The sequence below is a fragment of the Malaya genurostris genome, chromosome 1, assembly GCF_030247185.1.
Source record: "Malaya genurostris strain Urasoe2022 chromosome 1, Malgen_1.1, whole genome shotgun sequence".
Lineage (NCBI taxonomy): Eukaryota > Metazoa > Arthropoda > Insecta > Diptera > Culicidae > Malaya > Malaya genurostris.
This window is the reverse complement of record NC_080570.1, coordinates 121643838-121669787: the sequence shown is the minus strand read 5'-3', so window position 1 is coordinate 121669787 and position 25950 is coordinate 121643838. Positions and strand designations below refer to the sequence as shown.

The 25950-nt window shown below is 37.7% G+C and overlaps 5 protein-coding genes across 5 annotated transcripts; 3 read left to right on the top strand and 2 right to left on the bottom strand.

Moving 5' to 3' along the window:
* The first annotated feature begins 2687 nt into the window (after window positions 1-2687).
* LOC131425657 (E3 ubiquitin-protein ligase MARCHF5) lies at window positions 2688-4519 on the top strand. Its single transcript, XM_058587715.1, has 3 exons — window positions 2688-2879; window positions 3064-3746; window positions 3811-4519. The coding sequence occupies exons 2-3, from the start codon at window positions 3097-3099 to the stop codon at window positions 4247-4249; spliced, it is 1089 nt and encodes a 362-aa protein (XP_058443698.1). The 5' UTR covers window positions 2688-2879; window positions 3064-3096; the 3' UTR covers window positions 4250-4519.
* An 84-nt stretch (window positions 4520-4603) lies between these two features.
* On the bottom strand, window positions 4604-5601 carry LOC131425658 (neuferricin homolog). Its single transcript, XM_058587716.1, has 2 exons — window positions 5214-5601; window positions 4604-5153 (listed from the first exon to the last, which is right to left on the bottom strand). The coding sequence occupies exons 1-2, from the start codon at window positions 5503-5505 to the stop codon at window positions 4654-4656; spliced, it is 792 nt and encodes a 263-aa protein (XP_058443699.1). The 5' UTR covers window positions 5506-5601; the 3' UTR covers window positions 4604-4653.
* Window positions 5602-14891: 9290 nt separating this feature from the next.
* Window positions 14892-15809, top strand: LOC131425656 (uncharacterized). The gene is made up of 2 exons (XM_058587714.1): window positions 14892-15281; window positions 15341-15809. The coding sequence occupies exons 1-2, from the start codon at window positions 15138-15140 to the stop codon at window positions 15530-15532; spliced, it is 336 nt and encodes a 111-aa protein (XP_058443697.1). The 5' UTR covers window positions 14892-15137; the 3' UTR covers window positions 15533-15809.
* A 188-nt stretch (window positions 15810-15997) lies between these two features.
* On the bottom strand, window positions 15998-17536 carry LOC131425655 (methionyl-tRNA formyltransferase, mitochondrial). The gene is made up of 5 exons (XM_058587713.1): window positions 17221-17536; window positions 16948-17157; window positions 16748-16886; window positions 16536-16698; window positions 15998-16478 (listed from the first exon to the last, which is right to left on the bottom strand). The coding sequence occupies exons 1-5, from the start codon at window positions 17400-17402 to the stop codon at window positions 16114-16116; spliced, it is 1059 nt and encodes a 352-aa protein (XP_058443696.1). The 5' UTR covers window positions 17403-17536; the 3' UTR covers window positions 15998-16113.
* Window positions 17537-22566: 5030 nt separating this feature from the next.
* On the top strand, window positions 22567-25807 carry LOC131425654 (uncharacterized). Its single transcript, XM_058587712.1, has 3 exons — window positions 22567-22869; window positions 23004-24033; window positions 24091-25807. The coding sequence occupies exons 1-3, from the start codon at window positions 22769-22771 to the stop codon at window positions 25411-25413; spliced, it is 2454 nt and encodes an 817-aa protein (XP_058443695.1). The 5' UTR covers window positions 22567-22768; the 3' UTR covers window positions 25414-25807.
* The last annotated feature ends 143 nt before the right edge of the window (window positions 25808-25950 follow it).

Genomic DNA, 25950 nt, shown 5'->3' with positions numbered 1-25950 from the left:
GGCAAATCTAGTAGCACTGGTTTCATTCCGCTATACGCCAACATAACGCTGTGAAGTGTGTGTGTGTTTCATCGGCTGTGCACAGAGATGCCAGATATTTTGATAGAAAATATGTATTACTTTGCATAGAAAGTCTATATCTGTTCTATCTGTTTTCACTAATAAAATTATGTTAAAAGATAGTTCTTTAGATCTCCGTAAGTCATTGCCCCATTAATTAGATAATTCAACGAGTAAATTTTTTACCAATACTAATAATGTGGAAAAATCCTGGTGAGTACGGTTGTATCGTTTGAGTTGTATATCTAGCAGCGGTGAGGCAGTCGGTCACCAGAATGTGTGCCCAGCCATATTTTCCAGCTGGCAGCGTTTAGTCAGCCATCTGGCAGCCATGCGTATGCGGGTGAGAGTGTAATAGTGGAATATTTTGTTTTGATTTCTGTCGCCATTGCTAATTTATAGGATGAATAAAAGATCAACGATAGGATGGATAAAAATCCATTGAGATGAAATTAGGAGCAGAGTAGTGAAAACATCATTAGCGTTTTTAACTGTTTTATAAGTATTAGTTGAATTTTCAAGAAATGTGAATCAATTCTCAACGTGGAGCAAGGCGAATGAAGCAGTAATATGAAATAGTTACAGTGTTTTTAGTGGCTAAATCGGGGTTTGAAGGCGACGTCCTTACAAATGAGATGAAATAGAGAGCCCTTACCCTATATACCTAATTATATATTTTGGCGAGACGATTACCGATGCAAATCTCGGCGTTTTTTTTGCGGAGATTAAGCAATAAAATTTATGTGTGCTTATTTAGGGTGAGATCTGCTGTCTCTGTTCGATAGATTGACTTGAAATTTAAGATGAAAATAGGTGTCATTGATATTTTACAACGTAGACGGCATATTTCTCGAAGCGAAAATCTGCCAAATTTTACTGAAAAAATTATCACTCGTCGTCTCACAGCACTCAAAGTAATTCCACAAATAGTAGAATTTATCATTTAACTACTGGTTTCCTTATTTCAATTGAAGAGAACATTGTGGTTAGTTTTTGGAATTGGTTTGCTGGTTCCTGAAAAAAAAACTATACTGATAGTTTTTTTCTCGAATGCAAAGGATCAACATTGCCACTAGTGCAGGACGAACGGCGTTCAAGGATTTCTCTTCTCAGTTTTACATTGAAGGATGCCCGCAAACGTGCAAGAGTGTGTGTTTTTAGATTCCGTTGATTTCTTTAATTAGTTTTAGACCTGTTTTTCACTTCTACACGCATGTTTAAAATAACAAAACAGTTGGTAGATTTTTAAATTTGATTTATATTCATTTCAAACTAGAATATAATTGTTACAAGCCAATTTCTCCTTTCAATAAAAACAATGATCTCTGTTTGATTTGAATCAAAATGTTGGTCTAACCGTACGAAAAATATTTTTGTTCCGTCTGAGTTTATTGTTGAAATAAACTAACTATTTATTACATGTCAACCAAAGTTTAGTTACTATTATCGGCAATATCCTTGTTGACTCAATCCTGCTATACCTTTATATCACGAACAAACTTGGGTCAATTTATCTCTGATATTATTTGTGTAATGATACAACTAACTTTACTGTTTAAATAAACCGTGATAGTTTTATTTCATAAAAACCAAAACATTTTTTTCACAGTATTTTTGTCTCCCGCGGAAAAAGTTTGTACGCGTTCCGTAAGAAAAAATTTTATCTGCTTCTTTCATTTCCTAGGGGGTTTTCAACAATTCAAGTGTATGTTTATTGATAATTTGGTATATTTTAGAAATTTGCATACAATTACATAACACATTATCTTTACAAACAATATTTGATGCAGGTTCTCTACTTTGTCCGGACTGATGGAGCACTGAATCGTGTGAATGCTATACAAATTAAAAAGAAACAGGATTTGACTGTGATACGTGAATAATTTGATCGTGCAGCAACAGGAATGACGGAATGGTCAAATGTATTTAAAAAATTCAAATTTGAACATAATTGTTTTTTTTAGAAATTTTAAAATCAATATAAATCGAAATAAAAGTAGTAAAATATAACCTTCTAAATTAGTTTGAAAGAATCATTTAACTCTTAAAAATAAATAAAAATGTATGATAAAAATGTATGATTTCAACAAACAAAAGCGTTAGTTGAAATAGCTAAAATTTAGGTAATAACCTCGGCTGTTTAGGTAACCTCGGCTGTTGCACATCAAACAAAAAAAAAGTTTCAAACCGAGATATCGCAGATTCAAACAGAATATGCTTACTTTAAACTAGAATTGCTTCAGAAAAGCATTGGTTTAATCAAACCAGATTTGTAATTGTCCCTATATCAATAACAAAATGCGTTAGAATTGCCCAGAATTTATTTATTTTTGCAATATGCTCTTCTGCATGTGGCTTGCAAAGGTTCTTAGTGAAAAATTCTTTTTCACCTGTGATACATAGAGTAAGAAAAGTTGTGAGAAATTTAGGATGATTATTAAAAACAATCCAATAATTAAAACATTCTGTGGAATATTCCATACAATTTGTGCAGCAAAATGTATTAAAAAATCAATGAATATGGTAACCCTGCTCACTTTAAAAGAAGGTGTGACATTTCTGCAACGCATACCTTCTCAAGCACATCGGACAAGTTCGGGTTATTTCGTTTTGCTAATGATGACACATTCGTGACTGATGATGAAATGACAGATACCACGGATACAAAAGTCGCACTATCGAATATCGAACATTAAAAAAACCTATTTTCCGCGGTCAAACCCGTATTATTTCGTCGTTAATCTGGTCTAAAAAAGCTCGAAATCTTTTCTCCATCAGCACCATATCGACAGCTTTCGAAAGTCAGTTCGACAAATAAGGTAAGTTGTTTGTTTTCATGGAGATCACAATTTTTCTGCACTTATTGCAATGGTTGTTTTCAAGTTTTCATTTCAATGATTCTTTCAATGCCAACCTGTTCCTGCTAGAAATTTGACCAATGTTAATTGAAAATTATTTTTACTTCGAATAATGATTATTTCTGCATTTTGTTTCGATTTCTAGTTCAGAGGAAAGGGCAAGTTTAAACATATCGCAATGACATCTGTTCCAGTTAGTGCAACAACCGAACAGGACGTGATTACGCCCGCTGGCTCATCTCAGGATAGTGGCGGAGGCGGTGGTGGTGGTGGTGTTGGTACTGGGGCTGATGATCGCTACTGTTGGGTTTGTTTTGCCACGGAAGACGATGACAAGCTGGCCCCGTGGGTTCAACCGTGCAATTGCCGTGGTGCCACCAAATGGGTGCATCAAAGTTGTCTACAGCGATGGGTAGACGAGAAACAGAAGGGAAATACTTTCAAAAGGGTTAGTTGTCCGCAATGTCAAAGTGAGTACATTATCGTACTACCAACGATGGGAGCTTTGGCAAACGTTCTGGAAGGAATTGACACTGTGATCAAACAGATAAGTCCATTTCTGACGGCTGGTGTCATCGTCGGATCTATATATTGGACGGCTGTTACGTACGGAGCAGTTACGGTTCTGCAGACCGTCGGATATGACGAGGGCATAGCGCTGATGGAAAGAGCGGAACCTGTTGTACTGCTCATTGGACTTCCAGCGATTCCTATTGGGCTTGTTTTCGGCAGAATGATACGGTGGGAAGAATTCGTTCTACGGTTTCTTCAAACTAAGTCATTCAAAATTCGCAAATTTCCAATGCTAAGTTTGCTACTGCCTATTTCGTAAGTGAATTTTGTGTTATTTTTGTGTGATGCAGTTTCCAACTAGTTTGCTCTTTTGTTACAGGAATTTAGATGACGATCCGATTTATGGCAGTGGTGCCGATTCTCCTACAGCACCAAACGCGCTCCCACCTGGAACGGTTATAACTGCGGATCCCCTCTCGGGAACTAGGTTACTATGCGGTGCGCTCCTTCTACCAACCATTTCTGCCATTGTTGGTAACGTTTTCTTTGATTCGATTCGGAACAATTTCCAACGGGCGTTGGTGGGAGGTTTCGCGTTCGTAGTGGTCAAGGGCGCACTGAAAATCTACTACAAACAGAAACAGTATAATCGCAAAAAACAGCGCCGCATTCTTGACTATTCACCAGAAAATATACGAAAGTATTGTGTGATCAAGGAACAGAAACAACCACAGCAAAGTCAGAATTTGGCTGAATATCAGGATCAGGTAGTACAAGTAGAAGCACCCAGCGAAACTGTCTACCGAAATGTTTTCTAGGCACTTGACTTTAGTTCAGTAGAAACTTTCGTTGCTGTAGATATTTTATTCTCTAGTACTATTTTCTGTTTTGAATTTTTGTATCTTGGTGTGCTGGAAGAATTTTATACGAACTAAACATAAATTTTGCGTATTTGAAGAAAACTAAGTTCAGTACTTTCTAAAGCTATTATTCGATACCAAGCAAACTGTTGAATGTTACATGTACACTATATCATGAATATTTGTGAAAATAAATATATTTTCCTTAATTTGCTTTCTAGCGACGAATGACAGCGATTCCATTCTCTCAGTTAACTTTCTTAGAACATTAGAACGACTAAATCGATTCTATAGAAAGCAACACACGCTATATACTGGAAAAATATTTTATTCGAGAACAACAACTTAATACTGTCACACAGTTATCCCTGCTTCGTGTCTATCACAAAACAGCTCTCACTATTCGCATCACAGTTATCGAAGAGTGCCAATGAAGAATCTGAACTAGCAACTTCTTCCGGCACACAAACACAGTATGGACTCTGTTCGTCGACATACCTTCGTGGCTTTCCAACCCATCCGCGTTCTTGACCATCGCCCGAACGAGACGTACACCAAACACGCGTACCAGTTTCTTCTTTCCACTCGACGTTACAGGAAGGATACTGCTGGTGTGGTTTAGCATCTTCCTGCTCCGCTTTGGCTGCACGCTCAAGAACGACCTTGTGATAGTCGGTCAGCCTACCATGGTCATCGAAGTAACGACCGACGAGTTTACCTTTGTATTGGTAGGTTTCATCATAAAACGATTTCCATTTGACGAGACTTTTTAGTTCACCATCCGTTAGAGAAGACACGTCCGATAACTCTGGCCTGTAGCTTTCAAACTCACCACTTATGAAGGACCTTGATGCATCATGACCTGGAATTTATATACATTATTCATGTGAATCACAGTTACTTCGATCATCAGGGTACGGACCTACAAACATGTTGTATGCCTCTCCAGGGCCGTAATGTTTGATTCCAGTCGCTACGTCGTACACATAGCCAAGGATAACGAGATAGATACCAGGACTTCCTTCACGGCCATCGTATTGTGCAAGCTCCAGTTCGCTGTATAGTCTCTCATCGGATGAAACTCGTTCACTTTGCTCTTCTCGTTCGTTAGCAAGAATGTCCTCTGGTTCTCGGGAAAGAATGACGAACATTAACACTGCCAGTCCTATCACAACTAAGTGACGAAAATAAGGTATCAAGTAGGAGAAAATCATTTTTCACCATAACTATTTATTTATAACACTGCGAGTATGTTTGCGAAGATTCTCATTCTATAAACTGAAACTAAGCCGTTTGGAATAATCAACAGAAACGACAACAAAAACCAGCACTTTATTAACAGAAGGGCGTATCTCATAATTGATTTTTTTGTTCTTCCTTTTTGCATACACGAAGAAAAATGTAGCTTGTTTAATGTCGTTTTCGGTTGATGCCAAACCTAACCCAGTTTCCACCCTAACTGCTGCAAACCATTCGGTTGAAGCTAGTTTCGAACCATGTTTCATCGTTGTTGAACTGAAAATCAAGGTTTACTCAAATCCCTGTTGCTAAGTGCGAAACCAACACAGTTTTGTTGAAAGTGTTTGCTTGATGAAACTACCCTGGGTCAGTTTCAGTTTTCTCAAGCGAAAACGACATAAAACAACATAACAACCCACCCGTAAAAATTATTCCATTGATTTTACAGCATAAACAATTGATTCACAATCATAATTGTGGGTTTCAATACCAACGATTCAATATATTGTGTGTACGATTCAAATTCGTGCGCGCCAAAATAGCAGCACTGCGCACCCATACAACTGACATGATATATTGAAAGTGATGCCGTGCGATGGCGTTGCTGAACTGAAGATTGATTTCGCTCCAGGCTGACAGGGTCTGGTCCCTACTTGATTACGATGTGACTAAATATTACTAAATAAACATTGAAATATTTTAATTTACACCAATAAGCTCCGAAGTCCGATGACGTTTCTCAAAAACAATGAACTTTATAAATTTATGTTTATGTTAGTGAGAGATGCTAGATATTTTCATAGGAAATCTGTATTACCGACGACAAGACCTGCCACTCGTCTATCAAAACTGTATCGTATATTTAAGTACCCCTCAGTAACTCGTAATGTCAAAACGAGTTCACTTCATTTTCTTCTGAAACTGGCAACTTGGAGCAATAAACTGTTATTTTTTAAATAATAGTTACCATCACCTTGGTTACTTGGAACAATTGAAAAATATCAACAAAACAATTTGAGGCGAAATGTAAGAAACACAGATTAATCAATTCCATCCTAAATGCTTTAAATCATGGAACTCGTGTAATTTGGTTCCAATGACGGAGATATCAAAAAAAGTACAGGTGTGTAATGTCAGAGACATAACTGGATGTCGTGAATACGAATAAAACTGACACTCTTACTTTATACTTCCGAATATAAATTAGTTGATCGATAGTGTGAATTGTGCAAGTTTTGCTCTTTTACACTACTAGAATTTGTAACGATACACCTAAACTACAGTACAGATTAGTTACATTAAACATTCTGACACACAAAGATCACGAATGCTTCTTCCGCTTGCGGTAAAAATCTTTGTATTTTGCTTGGAGATTCCTCGATCGCACCATAATTAACACGATGAAAACGACAGCCAAATTCGAAATGAATGGCTTCTGAGTCGGTGCTACGCATTTTATATAGCAAATCTGCAAAAAGTTTACTACAAACTACAACTGATTGAAAAATGGGCCGTATACAATATAGTGCAGTAAAATTTCGCATAATTCTTTGGGTATAAACTTATGGTTCTAAATGGCACCTTAGAGAATTTTGATGTCGATTATTACATTTCGGATTTCAATATTTTAGTAAAAGTTACTATCAAAATGCTGTACGGGATTAATTTTCGGCATCCCAGAAGAGCAAATTGTATAATTTTCTAAGATATTGAACACTGATTCGATATAAACAATTTTAAACACTGTTTTAGAACTGTGAAAATTGCAAAAAACTGGTCAAATTATCTTAGATTTGCACTACACTGATAATTTTAATTTACGATTTACAAAGAAGCAATCTTTATAGTTCTTTAGGTAACAGTTAGAGCCATTAGAAGGGCTGATTTTGCAGAATATTCCACATTGTTGTCCATTTTCCGTTGTATTTTGCTCCAATGCAAACGACCACCAACAGGTGACTCTGCGACCTGAGCGTTTGAGGTTTTGTACAACGCTAAAGGTCTGTTCTTATTACTAGCGACTGCTCCACCTGACGACCGAAGTCCAAATTAGAGCATTGACGACTGCTGCTCCCGACGATTGAAGTCCAAATGAAAGCACGACCTAAGCGTTTGAGGCCTTATAACACGCAAAAGGCCTGCTTTCATTGCCAACTGCTCCACCGGACGACTGAAGTCCAAATGAGAGTTGCGACTTGGGCGTTTGAGGTTTTTAATCACGCAGAAAGTGCACTCTCCGAAGCTTCTGGTTGACTAAATCATTCCCACGACGTCCGCTTCCTTTCAACACACAAGAAGAAATGATCGATTTTTTACCACGGTTCACCTTTTATACGCAGTCAGTTGAAGATATGTGCCTGACTACCTCAAAATCGTCGTCCTTGTGTGAAAAACCCAAGCGAAAGTAAAGAGTTTTCCGCGTTGTTTTCAAATTTTCAGAAAATTTAATTTTTGAGTTGTTTGTGGTTATCTCACACTGTTCAAAATCTTATCCTAAATTCCTGATCATATTTATGATGAAGTAGTGAAAGAATTATGTTGCTGCCATTAATACAAGTCGATATATTCACGATTAAGTTCTGCCCATTCTTCCATATGGCTAATTTTGAAAAGGCGCCCCATAGTAAAGTAAGTCGTATTCACGACAAAAAGTATCGGAGTTGAAAGATTGATTGTTGGAATGCTAGTGCATAAGCTGAGTATATACGATAGAAATAAAACGAAAAATTGAACTTAAACATTGATATTATCCGCAAAACAATTTATTGTTTCAATTTTATCATTATATTAATATCTTTTGTTTATACCTGTTTCAATTTTATTATTTTGTAGCTTTATAGTTTTATCTTCAATTTTCATATGCAAACGAAGTTTTGTTCTTATCTTTTGCACGAAAACTATAAATCAAATCATAATTGTGTTGTATCAGCGTTCTGAATATAAAATTCTTTCAGCGTAACTGCGCTTCACTATAAAATATTTATCGCTTCACTATAAAATATTTACGTAACGTTCAATTAGTGTGTTAATGACAATGACTACCTGAAAATAAAAGATAGAAGTATGGTCTGAGAGAGAGCTGGTCTCTTCTTCGATTGGACTTCAAGCAAACAACATGTTTTATTTAACAACTACCGAAACACCCGAAAAGTTTTTTCCAGATAATTATTGTTTCGGACATTATAAGTGGCGACGAGAAAGTGTTTTTTTATTGCGCGTGAAAGTTTGTGAGCTGCGAGTAAAGGTTTTCGACGTGTGAGGAATAGTGATGGCCATGTGGCTGTGTATTTGGGAACGGAAAAGGTTCCAGCCAGAAAGTTAATAAGTGTGCGAATTGTTGTTCGAACTGGAAGTGTTTCATTGTGTCGATCATTTTTATTGTGGCGTCAGAAACTTTAGTTGAATTTTTCTTTCCTTTGCTAGTGGGAAAAGTTCCGATCAAGAAGTTGGTGAGTGTTGGTGATCTCAATTGTTCGACAAAGGAAAGGAATCAACCAGCATTCAGCGACAAAGCCAAAGTGACGATTTTTTTGTATGTAGAACGCCATTTTGTTCAGTGGCGTCTTTTTGTTAGTGTAGACAGTGGATTTCTTTTGATGAGTATTGCCGAGCTTTTTCGGAATATGACAAACCATTGCAGCTAACTGGCTAAGGGCAATTCCAATTTAATTTCAATTGAATATTTGTTTGTTTGGTAGGATCTATTATAGGTTTTCAAGGCTTCGTTCAACGATTGTCACAAATATTGGTGACATAAAAGTGAAGAGATATTACCCAACTCTTGAGGAAAGGAGTGTGGTGGTGGTTCTTCGAACAACTAATAGATTAACTAGTATGTGGGGGCGACTGAACGGAGGGTGGATGCTTTCACCATTGACACAGAAACTGTCTGTGACTGTACAAAACGCCAGCGATGTTTCGGAGTTCATTGGGACAGCCATAAGGGAGACAAATAGGAAGGTGTACTCACCGAAGCAGGAATCAAAATGGAAATAATTCATTAGATGTAATTGTGAATTCTTAGTTCAATGATTATAATGGTTAAATGTATTCAGATTGTGAATTTTGTAACATCTCCTTAAGGGGGAAGAGCTGTTGTATCAGCGTTCTGAATATAAAATTCTTTCAGCGTAACTGCGCTTCACTATAAAATATTTATCTAGATTTTACGTAACGTTCAATTAGTGTGTTAATGACAATGACTACCTGAAAATAAAAGATAAAGTATGGTCTGAGAAAGAGCTGGTCTCTTCTTCGATTGGACTTCAAGCAAACAACATGTTTTATTTAACAACTACCGAACACCCGAAAAGTTCTTTCCAGATAATTATTGTTTCGGACATTATAAATAGTATATGAGTGGTACATTAAGAAGATAGTATTTATTTGAAGAACATATTACACAATCTCGTGAATGTATTTGGAAGATCTTATTTTAAAATAACTAAATAACATTTCCATTTCAGCGTACTAATAGCTTGCGAAACTTTATTCATCTTATAAATATGGTTACATTCTACGCAACCAAACTTATGAAATATATCAACACAATTTTTCACTAATATTCACTTTTCCGCTATCTAAAGGGGGGGGGGGGTTGTAATTTTTTCGTGGAAAAATATGGAGAAATAAGTCGGTGAAGAGGTATTTTTGAGAACGCTTCTTAAAAATCATGATTTATGGTGTCCACTGTATCTTAGCGCAGACTGATAAGAAGTCAACAAAGCAGCATAGATAGAGTAGAAGTTTTTCTAGACCCCAACGTTTCTGTGTGATTTTTTTTTGATTTTTTAAATTTTTGGTGGTTGTTTAAAGTGAAAACTACGATTTTTCACGAAAAAATCCACCATTTTATAGCTGTTAAACCTCCCCAAAGTAAAAAAACAACAAAAAGGAAAACGTTGGGGTCTGATTTTTTATATGTAGAAAGTATGGTCAAAATTTCAAAAAAAATTGGTGCAGTAGTTTTTGAATGACGATGGACACGGACTTTCAAAACCTGCTTTCGAGGAAAACGCGTTTAAAGGTTTTTGTCTATAAAATCAATGGAAACAATTAATTACTCCAGGGAGCCCGTAGGGTCTAACATTTTCAAAAAATCTTAGTTTTTCTTTTATAATTTATCATAACGAAACATTTCAAGAATGCGGAATCCCCCCTTAAGATAGCGGAAGTTATGTGATTGTTCAATCTGCATCCTGTCATCTCATTTTCTCTTCAGCTTCCATTTTCCTGTAGTGATTAATCACTTTGGAGAAATTATTGACGACTTTTGAATTGAAATATTACAACGACCTCTAATGCTCATTGATCTCTTATTTCTATTTGCACTTATCTTGCGATTTTCTTTATTAGAAGTGAGCTTCAGAAAGTTCATTTTTTCTAAATACTCGAAAGAGAACTGTTTCAAAAAATATGTTTAATATTACTACTTAGAGAACTATATAAAATGCTTACCTATTTTAGAATTAATGGATCAACATTACTTCCAAACTAAGAAACATCCAAATTTGTAATGTAAGTAATTTTTGTGCTTTTCTTGTTGTTTTCCACGTTGCCGTGTCTCAAATGCTGGAGATTTGGGATTTATAGAGCTAGGAAGTCTTGAATTTACGTTTGCTTTTAGATTTTGATGCACTACTCTCATTATCGAGAATATGTTTGTTTTCCGTATTTTTTAGAAACTGTTTATTTATGCTGGGGTTCCTTGGAAACTAGTTCGTAGCAACTAAAACAGTTGCTCACGAACATTATTTTTATCAATAACAAGGGGTCACTAAAATTGTGGTAACTGATGGTAAATCGTAAACGATCACTTTTTATTCCGATTTTTCTATGGAGTGTCTGGTCGTGTCGTCGGTATTACTCTCTATAAAAATCTGTATTTATCTGTATTCACTAACAAAATTAAATTTCAACAATAAAATGATGTTAAAAGATGTTATTCCAACACATTATTGCTCTGTTGTTATTCCAACACATTATTGCTGTATTGTACAACAGGAAATAGGAGAACGAGAGAGAAAACAAAAAAGTCGCCTGTCTTTGACTGAGTTTACAGTCTCTTTCACAGTACGGATTACAGTTGACGATGATTTTAGTCAGTCTGTCAAGTAGTGATGGGCGAGCGCTCACGAGCCGTTCATTTGAACCGACTCGTAACAATGAGCAAACGAACCACGGCTCTACAAAATTGAACAGCGGCTCTCAAGCAGAGTAGCCATTTTTAAATCTGCGTTTCAACAAATTTGATTGCGTTGTTGGTTAAACGGTTATGTTTTCTAACGAAGCTATCAAAAATACATAGGAACATTTATTCTCTAGTGAATTTTCAAAGAATTCTGTCGTAATAGGAGAAGAAAAATAGATTTTTTTCCAAACGGAATTTCAACTAATTTATTTCAATATCCCCACACGGACACCTCTAGTTGTGAAACACAATTTTAGATTGCCCATCACTACTACAATTTTAGTATTGCCCATCACTACTGTCAAGGTCATTCGACATGACTGTCAAATTGCAACTCTGGCCAAGACATTTGTTTGCCTCTGTCAACATCATCTTTGGATTGCAGGCGAACCATTGTGAACACATTTCAACACCAAACAAAAGAGCAAATTTTTCTGATTCGTTTACTGTTATGACTAAAATACGATCACAAATAACAGATATAAAAGCTCGAACAAAGATTTTCAAAATCCTGTGTAAACTGCAAATTTACCATACGTTGGAAGCAAGAAGCTCACTACTACCACCTATTCGACTATTCGCCGGAATCTATCAAAACGTTTAACTACGTTCCAACAACAACACATCTCACACGATCCAAAAAATTGTGGAAGACAACTTTATTTCCATGTTGTTAAAATCACACGGAATAAAATTAAAATAAACTTGTCATTTGAACCAAAAATAACACAAAAAAATGCATGAAGTGAATGTAGCTAGGGATGTCGTAATATCGATCGATTAATCGAGTAATCGATTAATAACCCAGATAATCGAGTAATATTTAATCGATTAGCATAAAACTAATATTCGATTGTTGAGCTAATCGAATAGTTAAAACGTTCCCATAGTAATAATCGAGTAATCGATTAATAACCTAGATAATCGAATAAATTACAATCGATTAGTTTCAAAATTATACTCGATTATTAAATAATCGAGTAATTCGAAATTTCCGACATCCCTAAATGTAGCGTAAAAAATAGTGTTGTGATGCGAAAGCTGCACCCAAAATAGTGTCGTTCACTGTGACATCTACAAGTATTCACCGTGCTGAATGAGCAAATTTTACACACACACACGCACACACAGTTCATATGCTGGCTGTATATCTGTTTTCTGTGTTATATCATAACTGCAGTTCATAAACACCCAATAAAAATTTCTCATCGTCTATCGACTTTAAAACAAACGAGTTTATAAATTGTTCATATTATTTGCAGTTGGAATACTACTGTGGGCAAAAAATAGTGAGACTTCTTTGTTCATAATTTTAAAATTCTTTATTTATTCTTCCAAATGTATTTCGTCCCTCCTCAAAAAAGGTCCCAATACATTTGTGTCAACGTTTTTTTTCCAATCCTCGAAATATAATAGCCCAACTAACCAAAAGTTCGGATAAAAGGGACTGATTTGGCTTAAGCAGCTCTCAAAGTTAATCAATAGGATTCTAAGCAGCCCATTTTTTAAGTAATTATCCACACTTGAAAGTTCGCGCGACGCAGCGGAACGAACTTCTAAACTGCTTCTAGAATACATTGTTCAGCTTCTATGCAGCGAAAAAGTTCACGCGGAACTTGTTCTGTACTTTCAAGTTGCTGAAAGTACCACGTGCACTCTTAAGCAGCGAGAAAGTTCACGCGGAACTTGTTCTGTACTTCGAACTGTCAAAAATTGCCACGTGTTTTCTTAAGCAGCTAGGAAGTTCACATGGAACTTGATCTGTACTTTCAAGTTCTCAAAAGTTCCGCGTGTACTTTTAAGCAGCAAGAAAGTTGACTTTTTAAGTAATTGTGGAACTTCTGGTTGCTTGGGAGCCTTCAATGCGCCTAGCGATTCACATTTAATGTCTTCAATTGACTCAAAACGGTTTCCCCGGAGCTCTCGTTTGAGTTTACTGAATATCCAGAAGTCACACGTAGCCAGATCAGGCAAATACGGTGGATGCGGAACGATATCGGTTGAATTTTTGGCAAAATAAAATCACGAAGAATCAATGCAGTATGCGACGGCGCATTATCATGGTGCAAAAACCAAGAGTTGTCAGCCCGTAATTCTGGCCTCTTTTTATGAATAGCTTCGCACAAATGACACATAACACTCAGATAGTGTTTCTTGTTGACAGTTTGGCCGGTCGGAAAGAATTCGGAGTATACCACACCTTGATAATCAAAGAAAACTATCAATATTACTTTGATTTTGACTTGCTTTCACGTGGTTCGTCGTCAACGCGTTCTCGACCCTCTTTGAAAAACTGTAATGTAAGGTAGCACCAATAAGTGGGGAGAACGGCCCGCCCAAATGTTAACAATAGGAAGGTAGCAACTCTACTCTCCCAATTTAAATCGTTTCAAGCATGTACCCTGATGGCCCCTCCTAAAGCCTGTTGCTGTGAATATACAATGTTTAAGATAAAATATATGAGTATCAAATTTTAACTTTAATACCTAAGTCTTTCACATCCGCGAGTGCATCGTAAAATGTACCTGTAGCCAATTGTGTGAGCAGAAAATTGTTTTCCAAAAAAAAAATGATAAGATGATCTAAATTTATTCTTTTTCATCGATCTCTAAAACGAAAGAAATTATTACATCATACAACATCTGTAGCCTTCTCGAAAACGTACCTTTCAGCTTGTTTCGTCAGTGGTATTACTACAGTGTCGCATTATATTCGTCAAAAGTAACTAAACGAGATAGTTTTCTTAAATAATACTTTCTAATAATGACAGCAAATAGATTTAGACGATATGTAAAGAAAAAAGTATTTAGGAAAACAAATTGATTAAAATTATTATTGGCAGAAATATTTTAGCCGTCGGCTATGACACGACTTCTATAATGGTTCAGACCGGAGAGAAATAGTAGTGTTACTAATGTCCTGATGGACTTCAGCCATAAGCCGATTCCAATCGATTATCGATTATGTTTCCGATATAGACCGCAGAAATTGAAATGAAAAATCAAATGGTTTGAACACGTTGCACCCAGTGAATTTATTTTAAAATCTGTCCAAAATATTAGACAAAAATCATTCATGCTTACTCATTCAGATGGCTGCTATACAATGTGCGCAGCGTGACTCTTATCTAGTCTCCCGGCAGTCGTTCCGACTTGCAAACTTCATATCGAGTCGAGAAGATGAACGGCAGCTTTGTGCAGCAAACCTTTGCATTCGGTTATCTGGGCGATTGGTGTATTGGTGCACTTGATGGGTGCGATAGATAGGCGAGCGCGTGACGCTACGTTTCGTTATCAATCCACCCTGCTAGCCAGCAGGCAATAATAACAATCAATTCACGGGCAACTGTTTGGCTGGAAGGGCTTTTATCTCAGGCGAAACCCGGCACGATTACATTTGGGGAACCACAGTCCAAAAATGACGCTCCGAGACAGTGCTCACGAATCTACCAACAAAAAGTACTCAGTTTCACATTCGGGTAAGCACAAGTCACGACTAAAAATTAGGCCTGCCCTAAGCGTGGATCTGTTCCGATCGGATCCGATCAGAATTGGTAGCACAGTAAGTTGTTTACGATTAGAGAAATGAATCCCTGGCAGTGATGTTTTGTGTGATTTTAGAACACCGTTAACCAGAACCAAAGTGCCGAAGTACCAGTGAGTAGTACCACAGCAGAGAATCGAACAGACAAGCCGAATAGTGTAGGGACCAACAATACTAGCTCACGTCAGGATCCCATGGAGTCTCCTGCTCAGCATCACAACCATCACCTCAGAAACCATTCGAAAGGAGTCATAGAAACAGCGTTATGAGACAAACGTCGAAGGTTTCCTGCACAGGAAGTTGAGATACAAAAATTGAAATAATTGGCTGTTGATTTTTCTCGCTCTTTCGTTTACGGACTCCGTTTGGCCATTATCGTCGTGGAACGAAAACCAAGCTGCTTATCTGTGATGTATTTTTGTGTGACTTTCGATACAAGTGGGTTGTGGTAGTGTTATTGTTACCTAAGAAAGCCGTTTATCAATATGTGTACTTAGTATATTGTTCTAATAAATATATTGCCTGATGCGAAAGATGGCAAACAGAACTGCACAGATAAGTGGATGTATTGCACTCGGTGAAGAGTGATTTATGACAAGAAAAAGTCTAAACTTTGAAGAACCAAGATAATTGGATTTGACTGCTGAATGCAATCTCCGATAGTACCGAGGCCATGCGGGGAAAATTTGGAACACCTTCATTTTTATCAATCGTCAAAATGATTCATACTTGCGTCCGAAAAACGAAAATAATAACTACAGTATGGATTTATTATTTAATAGCTCAGATGGCACACTCCCGAGTACCACGTTTTCTGCATTTCTCCAAACAGGTAAACCGTCACAGCCTACTATCGACTTCGAAACATTCTCTCTTCTACCGTGAGTTTGCTGAGGAATCCATTATAGAACTCTTGCGCGTTCATCATTTTCTTTCCTCCTATTGAAAGTTGATCAACATCCACCAATCGGCCATCGTTACAACAAACTCGCAGCCGTTTTTTCCTTCGACAATACTGAATATGTCCTGGTGGCAGACAATCGTGACTGCCGTCGTTATCGTCGAAGTGTAAACGAAATAATTTCACTTGTTCCCCGTGGCAGAAGCGAGTAGTTAGCGCTTTGTAGGAGTACAACGATCGATACAAATCGTACACTTGTTTTGCGCCCATTTCCGACCATCGAACTTCCGCAAATTGAGGATCAATTTTGGGAGCTGTAAATTATTATTTTGTTACAATATTTCTCACAATAAAAATGAATTAATAGTCACCGTAAGTTGCCTTCTGGTTATCCTGAATCAGTTGATTGCTATATACAAAATCTAGATTGTCTACACAGTGCAACAACGCTGTGGCGCCTAAATTGGCTAACTGTTGGTGGAGTTCCGGCATGAGCATGTCTTTCGTTATAACAACTTTCTCTTGCTTCAGGATCTGTGGAAAAATTGGAAAATATAAAATTATAATTACAACAAATTTGTACCTCTCCAATATCGAAATGCTTAGGTTTTATCTTCATAATGCTAACGCCAGTTTCAACGTCACCATTCTTAATAGCATGTACGATAGGGGCCGCTCCACGTAGCTTTGGCAATAAACTAGCGTGTACGTTCAACATTCCTCTGTAAGAAATTAAGCAGTGAAATTCAAATGTTAAATTATCAACACAGTGCCGGAACGCACAATCGAAATGACGATATTAAATTTTCTGGAATTAGATGCCCGAAAGAGACGACCACACCTAAATCAAAGTTCTTTGCAATCGTAGCTGGATTTTCCATGGGCCAATCATGCAGTGGAAGATTCTCCGCCTCGGCATACTGCTTCAGAGGGTTTCTTTTGGCCTTAAACGATGTTACCACTTCAAGCGAAGAGACCGTTCCACAGTGTTTTCTGTCGAATATGAGACTTGCCATCATACCATAAATTAAAATAATTGAGTTTCAATTAACCTACACGCTTTTATTTAATATTTGCAAACTGGGAAGCGAAAAATTGTCCGTTCCGAAGAACAGTATTCGCAGAAATTGACTGCTTTGAGATGTGCCAAAATGCTTTGGTGTGCACCGAAAAGCAGTGGATAATAGTTTTCTACGGTATTTGAAAATATTTCTACAGGCATTTTTCACTAAGTGCATGAGTTTACAATGGAATTTTCACACAATTATATTTAATTTGAATATAACGATGGAACCATAATAAAAGAAATATTAAGTAATACTCTTCAGCGGTTTATAGAATTTCCAATCATAACAAAAGCACGTCGGGACGGGCCGATGGTTGTATGAAAAGACCCGATTAATGACGGGTAGCCCTACACGCTAAAATCAAAAATTCATCGTCGTAAAATCCCACCCAGTAAGATCACCAACCGTCGTGCGTATCGTGCAGGCGAATAGACCTTTCTATACCCTTGTGGCAAATAACTAGCACTAAGCGTATCTGCCTAAAAACTACAAACCGATGGAATATTTCGTAGTGAAAACAAACATCATATCTAAATCGACTAAAGTACGAGTCACACTTTCTAGGGTAACAGAGTATTTTGGCCCACTTTAGGATTGGTTTAATTTTGGCCCACTGTAAAAATATCCACCAAATGATTTAATATCTTTGAAAAACCCTCCCGCAATAGGTAATTTAATGTGATACGCTTCAAACTGATGTAAAATGTGTTACTTAACATCGATTAAATCCATAAAAAAATATATGAAGCGGCCAAAATATCTCTGTTACCCTATCAGGTGACCGTTACTGGCATGGAATGGAGCTGTTTGTAAAACTTATTAAAACGCTATGTTAACCTCACAGAACGTTTTCACTTCCGTGCCGTGTATTTGTGTCAACAATCATTTTGAACGTTTTGAAAGATCGTGACAAATAATCGAATAAGTGGCTGTAGTAAGCTTCTTGTTTTGAACGCATATCAAATTTGAAATTTGCACAGGTTTTTGAAAAATTTAGTTCGAGTTTTTTTGTTTGTATATTTGTAATCAGGATCATGATGATCTGAGCTGTTTTTTATTTATATAAATCGAATTTTGACACTCCATATCCGAAGGGGCGCAGGAGGATGCAGCCCAATATGAGTGTAGTTTTTATTTGTGGTTCATTAGGTATAAACTCCTCAATTTGTAGTGCAAAAAATCAAAACAGATCTCCGTTCTAGATGTATTCGTAAGATGACGACAGAAGGATCTAAAACCGTAGCCGGACTGTCTTCTTGATAAGAGACATTCATTCGTTAATCTTAAAATAAGAGTAATTCAATACATGTCAAAATTTAGTCATCCAACGCGATTGCCTAGCTCAATGGTGACAGTGTGGATGGTGGTTGACAGAAATCAGCCCGGCTTATACGACTGTTCAACTGGTCGCCGGAAAAGTCTTTTAAGATGGAATAATATACATTATACGGACGAATCTTTAGATTTTTTTTGACGCTTTTCGAAAATTATTACCAGAACTTAGCCCCCATCTCATATTAGTTTTGATATCTCTTTTTAATGTGTCTAAAAATTGACAAAAGATCTTACACTATTGTGCAATATTTCACTCATTGACAGGCCTCGATCAGTGACATCGCCACCAAAGAGCTCGCTCAGGCTCTGCGAGAAGACGAATAACTAAGTTCGGAATAATCGTTTATTTTTCTGAATCTTCCTCTGGTGGCAGATGAAAAGAGTTTACTCGTTTATCCCGTAGATCATCGAAAGTTGTTAGTGTTTCCGACGAACAGTAGAACAAGGAACCATTGGGCTGTCAGAGATTTTCCCAACATTCACGTTATTAGTTTGAATTAACACATCGCTTTCCCAATGGTCCGCAAGTGAATGCCCGTGTGAAAAATACGATGGAAATTAGAAAAGCGTGCCATAGAATTCCTACGTAAACGTCCCGTGGTTTGGGTTGATCATTCGATGGGTGGCTTGCTAATTGAGAGCATCATCGTGCAAGCTGCTGAAAGTGATTATCCGGCGTTCGACGAGTTGCGTTTTGAGGACACCTCATCAGAAGCGCCTTCGCAAAACTGAAACAGTACACGTCGGCACTTTTCCGGCCATTTTCATCTAAACAATTCATTTCTGAAAGTCATCGCTAGTTTTGGTAGAAAGCCGGAGATTGTTAATGTTTGCAAAAATGTAAAACTCTTAGTAAGAAATTCTGGATTGAACTAATCAGAAAGTGGAATTTTGTTAGCAGATATGTATGTATGTATCGAGGTTCGCATTCTGCGGCGACCAGTAGTCAGTCGTCACTCGTTTTCGTTCTAGCAGACCCTGTCAGCTTGGAGCAAAATCAATCTTCAGTTCAACAACGCCATCGCACGGCATCACATTCAACATATCATGTCAATTGTATGGGTGCGCAGCCCTGCTATTTTAACGCGCACGAATTTGACATTTCTCTCCCTGTCTTCTATGTATGAGATTCGATGCGGACTCACCTGAGGGCGACATGCTCGCAAAAAAGGATGTTGCCAATGATTTGTTCGGGAAATGTGAGAGCTGGATATCTTGTTAATATGATGTCTTTGGTTCTAGTCATCAGAATAGATATTGCACCTGGATGCAATATACTAAAATTCATTATAATCTGCTTAGCGGCTCCAATTGATCTGCTAGGCGGAGATGGCAGTTCAATTGAAACTGCTTCAAGCACTGGCGAGCCGAAGGCGAAACGGGAAGAAAAATGGATAAGGCTAGTTATTAATTGACATCTCGAGTATCAGAATGTTTAACAAAATCAAAGTCTTGACAATACATTCCCTTTGTGGAATTCAACCGTTATATTTCAACAGACTTCGCAGCCGATTCTTAGCGTTCAGAATCATTGTATGTCTAGTACTATAATATCAAATATATTATATAACAATATGGATCACTTTAACGAATCCAATACAAATCGAAAAAGACATCACAGTAACACCATCTCGTGACGAAAAAGGCTTTTAATTCCGTCATGTTTAATAGTTTGCTTTTAGCGTGCACCCAGAAGTGAAATCTCGGTTAATTTTTCAAAAAGGTATATAAGCACGTGACAGTTTCTCTTTGTTTACTTTCTTTTCTATTAATAACCAAACGGTTTCCACATCGAGATATGAATATTTTTATATTAAGGTGTGTTTTTTTTCGATGAAAGTAAATATCGCCTATAAATAATGTAGAATTACGCTATTTTAGACCTATCGTCTTCACTTTCAAGAGTTAAAAGTAGTAATATTAAACTTTGCTCATGCATGTTATGAATAAAAGTTAGAATGTAAAGGAAAATTGTCATTTTTATAAAGTCTATGAATTAAAAGTTTATTTTCTGAAAAGTAGTTGAATTTCACTCAACAGACGAATCGTTCGAAAATTCGACAAATAGAAAGTTTGTTTAGTTCTGAAAAAAATTATTAAATAGTATGATAAGTACAATACAGTAATCATAAGAATCAGTTATACTTATTATTTTTACTTCAAACGATAGCTCTCGTTGAGGCGAGTTACAAGTTACGTTTTAGTTACGTTGAATACAAATGGTAAATTTTTCGAATCAAGAAATCGTAGTACTTTTGGAACTAGCATTAAGATTTATTTGTTTAATTTTGCGTGCACATTTCACACACATTTATGTAAATAGGGATTTCTATAAAACAATATGTTCCCTTCCGAGTTAGTATCAGATTTCGATTCCTAATGCTTATTTTTTCGTGCAGCATATATCGAGAAATATTCCACATACTTGGAGTTGTTTGGTTCAGTGTACTGATTGGAAAAGCTGTCATACCCGATTGTGAGGAATTCTGGCAACCGTCAGAAGGCTGGCTGCATTCCGGCAGCTGTCAAAGTTGTACAGGCGAAATTGCGTCATTATCTCGCCGTACGTGTCTTGTGTATTTCCCTCCTCTTTCTTTTTCTTTTTTTTATTCGATTTCATTTGATATTCGTCAATCCCGCATGTACGTACAAAAACCGAATCTTGGGACGAGGTAAATGAGATTGAAATATGGGTATGTTTGGTAGTGAGAAAGCAATGTTATTGGCAATAACATTTTCCATGATTAGTATATATGAGGGGCAATAACTTATTGCCTTTCATATGTAGCTTTTATTGAAAAAATAAAACTAAGACGCCTAAAATGTAGAACCGATTCAAAACGGTTCTGCCAATCTTGTATGGCAAGAATCCGACAAAAAAGAACCGTTAATAACCGCTAGGCGAAACTATCTGCCGGAAACGGTTGTTGCATTGTTGCCAGACTTTTGCCGGAACTCTGGCAGAATTCCGGCAAAAATGGCTGGCAGACATAGCCAGCCGTCTGGAGGGAAATCTGCCCGCCGCGTACAAGTGGGTATGTGCAATTAAAAAAAATGTAGTGTATTAGTAACCTTTTTTGCCACATTACTAAAAATGTCCCCCGTGCATCGCAAAAGTGATTCATATTGAGATATAGTATATTTTATAATATACAGACATTAAGAACAAAAACTTTCTCTTTCATTTTTGCGATTAATCTGCATTAGAAGTTGCCCATTGTTATCAGACATTATTAAAAACATGGACATATTTGAAATTTCGTACCAATTTGATAGTTCATGATGAAAATATCATATCTACACGACCAATGCCTTTGCTGTATTTTCTCTATCTATACGCCAATTCATGGTTGATTTTTCAAAAGGTTGTAAGAGCAAGTGACAGTTTCTCTTTGTTTACTTTCTCTTCTATTAACTACCAAGCGGTTTTCACGTTTATCACTCAACTCTTTGTATAAAATGATACCCGAAACCTTTGACTTTCAAATAGAATTGAAAAATCCAAGAAAACTTGTTATCACGTCACAATAATCGGAAGAACAGAGAAACGGTCACCTGTTCCTACGGTCATTTGAAAAATCAACCGAGAGTTGTGAAAGAGCACATCGACAATCCCACGACAAAAGGGCCTAACTGCAAATCAAATGACAGTTTCTCTTTGTTTACTTTTTCTTTCACGATTTATCGGATATAAAATCATGATGACATACTCTTCCTAAAACTTTCAATTCAAAACTATAAGCTTTGGATTTATATTGGATACTTCCAAGAATTTGGTGTAATGGCTCCGTAATAATCAAAAGAGAAAGTAAACAAAGAGAGGGTCCCATTTGCAGTTAGGCTCTTTTGTCGTGGGACTGTCGAAATGAATAAAATAAACTCAAAATTAGGTTAAAAATAGTCAGTTAGTAGGTACTTTAAATTTTATGTGTGGTAATTCAAATGTACGACATCAATAACGACCCAGTTCTAAGCTTAACACCTTTTGAAAAATATTTATCGTGCGAACGGTCAGAATCAGAAAATCAGCCGGTAACCGCGCGATTGAATTGATTGAAACGGGTTAAACACTGCGTTATTGTCGGAATTTAGAACAAAATCTAATCAGGAAATTGCTATTTTAAACGAAATAGTTGTGTAAGAAAATATTGTTTCTCATGCAAAACTGGATCGCAACATTGCAGTAACGTTTGACGGAGAAAATGGTGTTTCAGATGGGGAACTTCTGGAGTACGGTGCTGCCGGCGGTGGCAATCCTATTTGTTGGAACCGTTGCCATTGTCAACCTATTTCTCAATGTCAGGTCAGTTGGAATCTGTGTTTTCAGCAATAATCGCATGTGTCATTTACGATATAAACCGAGGCCTAATCAAAATAACATAACCTTGAAACTTGGTTTGAAAGTTGATAAAATAATTTGGAATTATTTCTTCACAGAAAACGTTTCCCAGTTTGGGTGAACTGCTGGTTCTGCAACGGAAACTGTAAAGTTCTGTATGAAAACGCCAACTCATGGGTTTGTCCTAGTTGCACTCAGTACAATGGGTTTACGGAGGACGGCGATTATAATCGAGAAATTCCGGAGCAGTACCAGTGCCGATTGAACCCACGCTCCAACATCACCGATGATGATAAAATTAGTTACTCTGTGCCATACAATGGGCTCTGTTTCGGCTGCAACCGCAATCAGGAACTCAAGATTCATCAGTTAGCGTCGTTTGTGCCGGATGTAGAGGAAAACTACGACGTCGAGGTGGAAGAATATCAGCGGCAATTGGAACAGACGTACAAGCTGTGCTCGCGATGTGAACGGGTTCTTAAACGAACTTTGAACGAAGTCAAACGCAATATTCTAGGTTCGAAACTAGCTCAAATTGGAACCAGGGGACTGAAGGTACTCGATTTGCACATGGCCGCCAGTGACAAGCAGAATGCATTCCAGAAGCGACAGACTATTGCTTCGGTTTGCTTGTGGATGATAATTGTACTGTTGGTGGTGAAGTTAGGTCAACGAGCGGTTCAATTTGAGCTAAACCGGGCCCAGCTGGAAATGCTGTTCGGTTCGTCGGTGGCCCAAACGATTTTGATTGCTGTTTCGTACATGCTTGCGTTTAAACACACCATGATTAAACTATGGAATAGCGTTTGGAACCAAGCAGCAGTGGTGGACGGTGTCGATCAGTTGTGTGCGATGAAGGATTTTCTTATCCACAGATGGGACCTGCATCGTGAAAATATTTCCGAAACTGTGTCAGAAAAAGTCGAGCAGTCACCGGAGCTAGCGGACAGTAATGTTCTTCTAAACTTTGCCCTGTTAGCCTTGGCTGCAATGTTGTGTGCCAAATCGCATATCGACTGTGTTAAGCCAATTGTTTTGATGCTTTGCTGTGTTGGTGAAATGCTGCTGCTTGGTGCCGAGTCTGGTTTAGCCTTTATGGGAAAAGAAGTGTCACATGAATTGGTCGAGGTTAGATTGTAGAATTTTGAGTAGTAATTTTTTGGAATAATTCTCCTTTTGTTTCAGGTTTTCCTCTCTTCTATTGCTCTAGTTACAGCCATCGGCTGTATTGGTCAAACATCGCCTAAGATTCAACCGTCGGACAATCTGAACTCAAGTTTCCATAAGATCTACTCTCAGCAAGCAACCGAATGTGATTTTTCTGATGCATCGGAACATCATCTACAGCAGCAGTCCTCAACCGTTGATGTGAGTGCTAGGTCTATGGACACAACAAAATCCATGAGTCCTTCCGTTTTGACTGCCTCGACTGTCCGTCCCTTCCTAGACTGTTCCTTCAGTACCGTGTCTTCACCGAAATCAACTTTCAATGGGTCTGTTTTAAATGTTAATCGTTTGAATACCACTCTGCAAGAGCATTCGCCTAGAACATATAGCCGTCAAAGTTTCCCTCAACCGGAGAGTTCTTTGTTGAAGACAGCTTCCTTCTCGGTTGATAACTTTACAACGGCTGCCGTTGCGCCTAGCCAACACGGTCTCAACAAATTTGGCTACTCAATGAATGCATTAAATAATGCGGCCTTCATGGAAGACCGCTTCGGCGACGATATCGATCGGCTTAGTATCAGTGGCCGACTGTCGACTTCCCGAAAAGATCTATCGATGGTGAATAATCCGTTCGCCACACACCATGTCGATAATGATGATAGCATCTCGCTGCGTCATCGAAATTTTACAATTTCACCCCCGAAATTGGGTGCAATCGCTGAATCCGGTAGTTCCTGGATCGCAGGAGGTTACTGGGGCATGTCGCCGCAGAAGAACGATGCCGAATCGGATGCCGGAAACGTTACTCTGGTGCAAAAACCATTCATGTCTAGAACATCCTCGCAAAGTTCCGGCTTCGAATCACAACCGACTCGTCGTCCTACACCCGAAGAACCACCAACCGACCTGGATCGTATTTCACTGTTTTCCGAACCGGCTGCTATTTTTCATCAACCCAAACAATCAAATCCTCGTCTGAATCAAACGCTCACATTTCCGGTACCACAACATTCGCCGGTTCCATCGTTCATCTCGTTAGCCAGCAACAGCAGCCGGAATCTGTTCGGAGAACAAAGTCTCTTTCAGCCGTACCCATCGTTCAGGAGGACACTATCACAAAGGCAGCCCTTCCCGCCGCAGCAATCACAAACACCGCCCGTATTCGGTGCCGGACAACCCGCCGCTACTCAGTTCCATCACCTTTCGGCCGGATTCGGTTCATTCTCACAACCCGGTAATAAATCGATAGATACTGCCCAAACCAACCACAGGCGCAGTTTGCTTAACCTAAGTAAATTGGGCGAATTAGCGGAAGAGAGTTATTCCGCTGCGGATAAATGAATGGTTTGTAGGATTGTCGTATTTTTTTTCTTTGTTCATTTTGTTTTAGATTAAGAACGTGTATAGTTTTAAATTTCTGTTTTCGTAATCATTAAGTGTAGTACAAGGCCCCCGGAAAAGTTTCATTTTTGTGTGATAATACTCGACTGATGTGAAAATGAATAATCATTGCCTAGCATAGTCCTAATTTTCGAAGTAGTTAAGGAAGAAAAAAAAACAAACAGAATCATCAATACTGCCGCACACGCACACATTCACACACACGCACACTCAGGCAAAAGTCGTTAGCATTTTTAACCTGATTCAGTTGAATATATCGATAGAAGAGCCGAGAGTATGCGAGAAAAAAAATTGTTTACATAAATGCTGAATAAATAAATGAATACTTTATATATATTATTTCGTTCGAATTTTTGCTTGACTTCCCTACCACCACTATGCCCATTAGGGCACCGCATTTCCATCGTTAACAATTGTGCCTATTTTTAGCCCACAGTGCAAAATGACGGAACGCAGCCAGTTGACACAACGTGAATG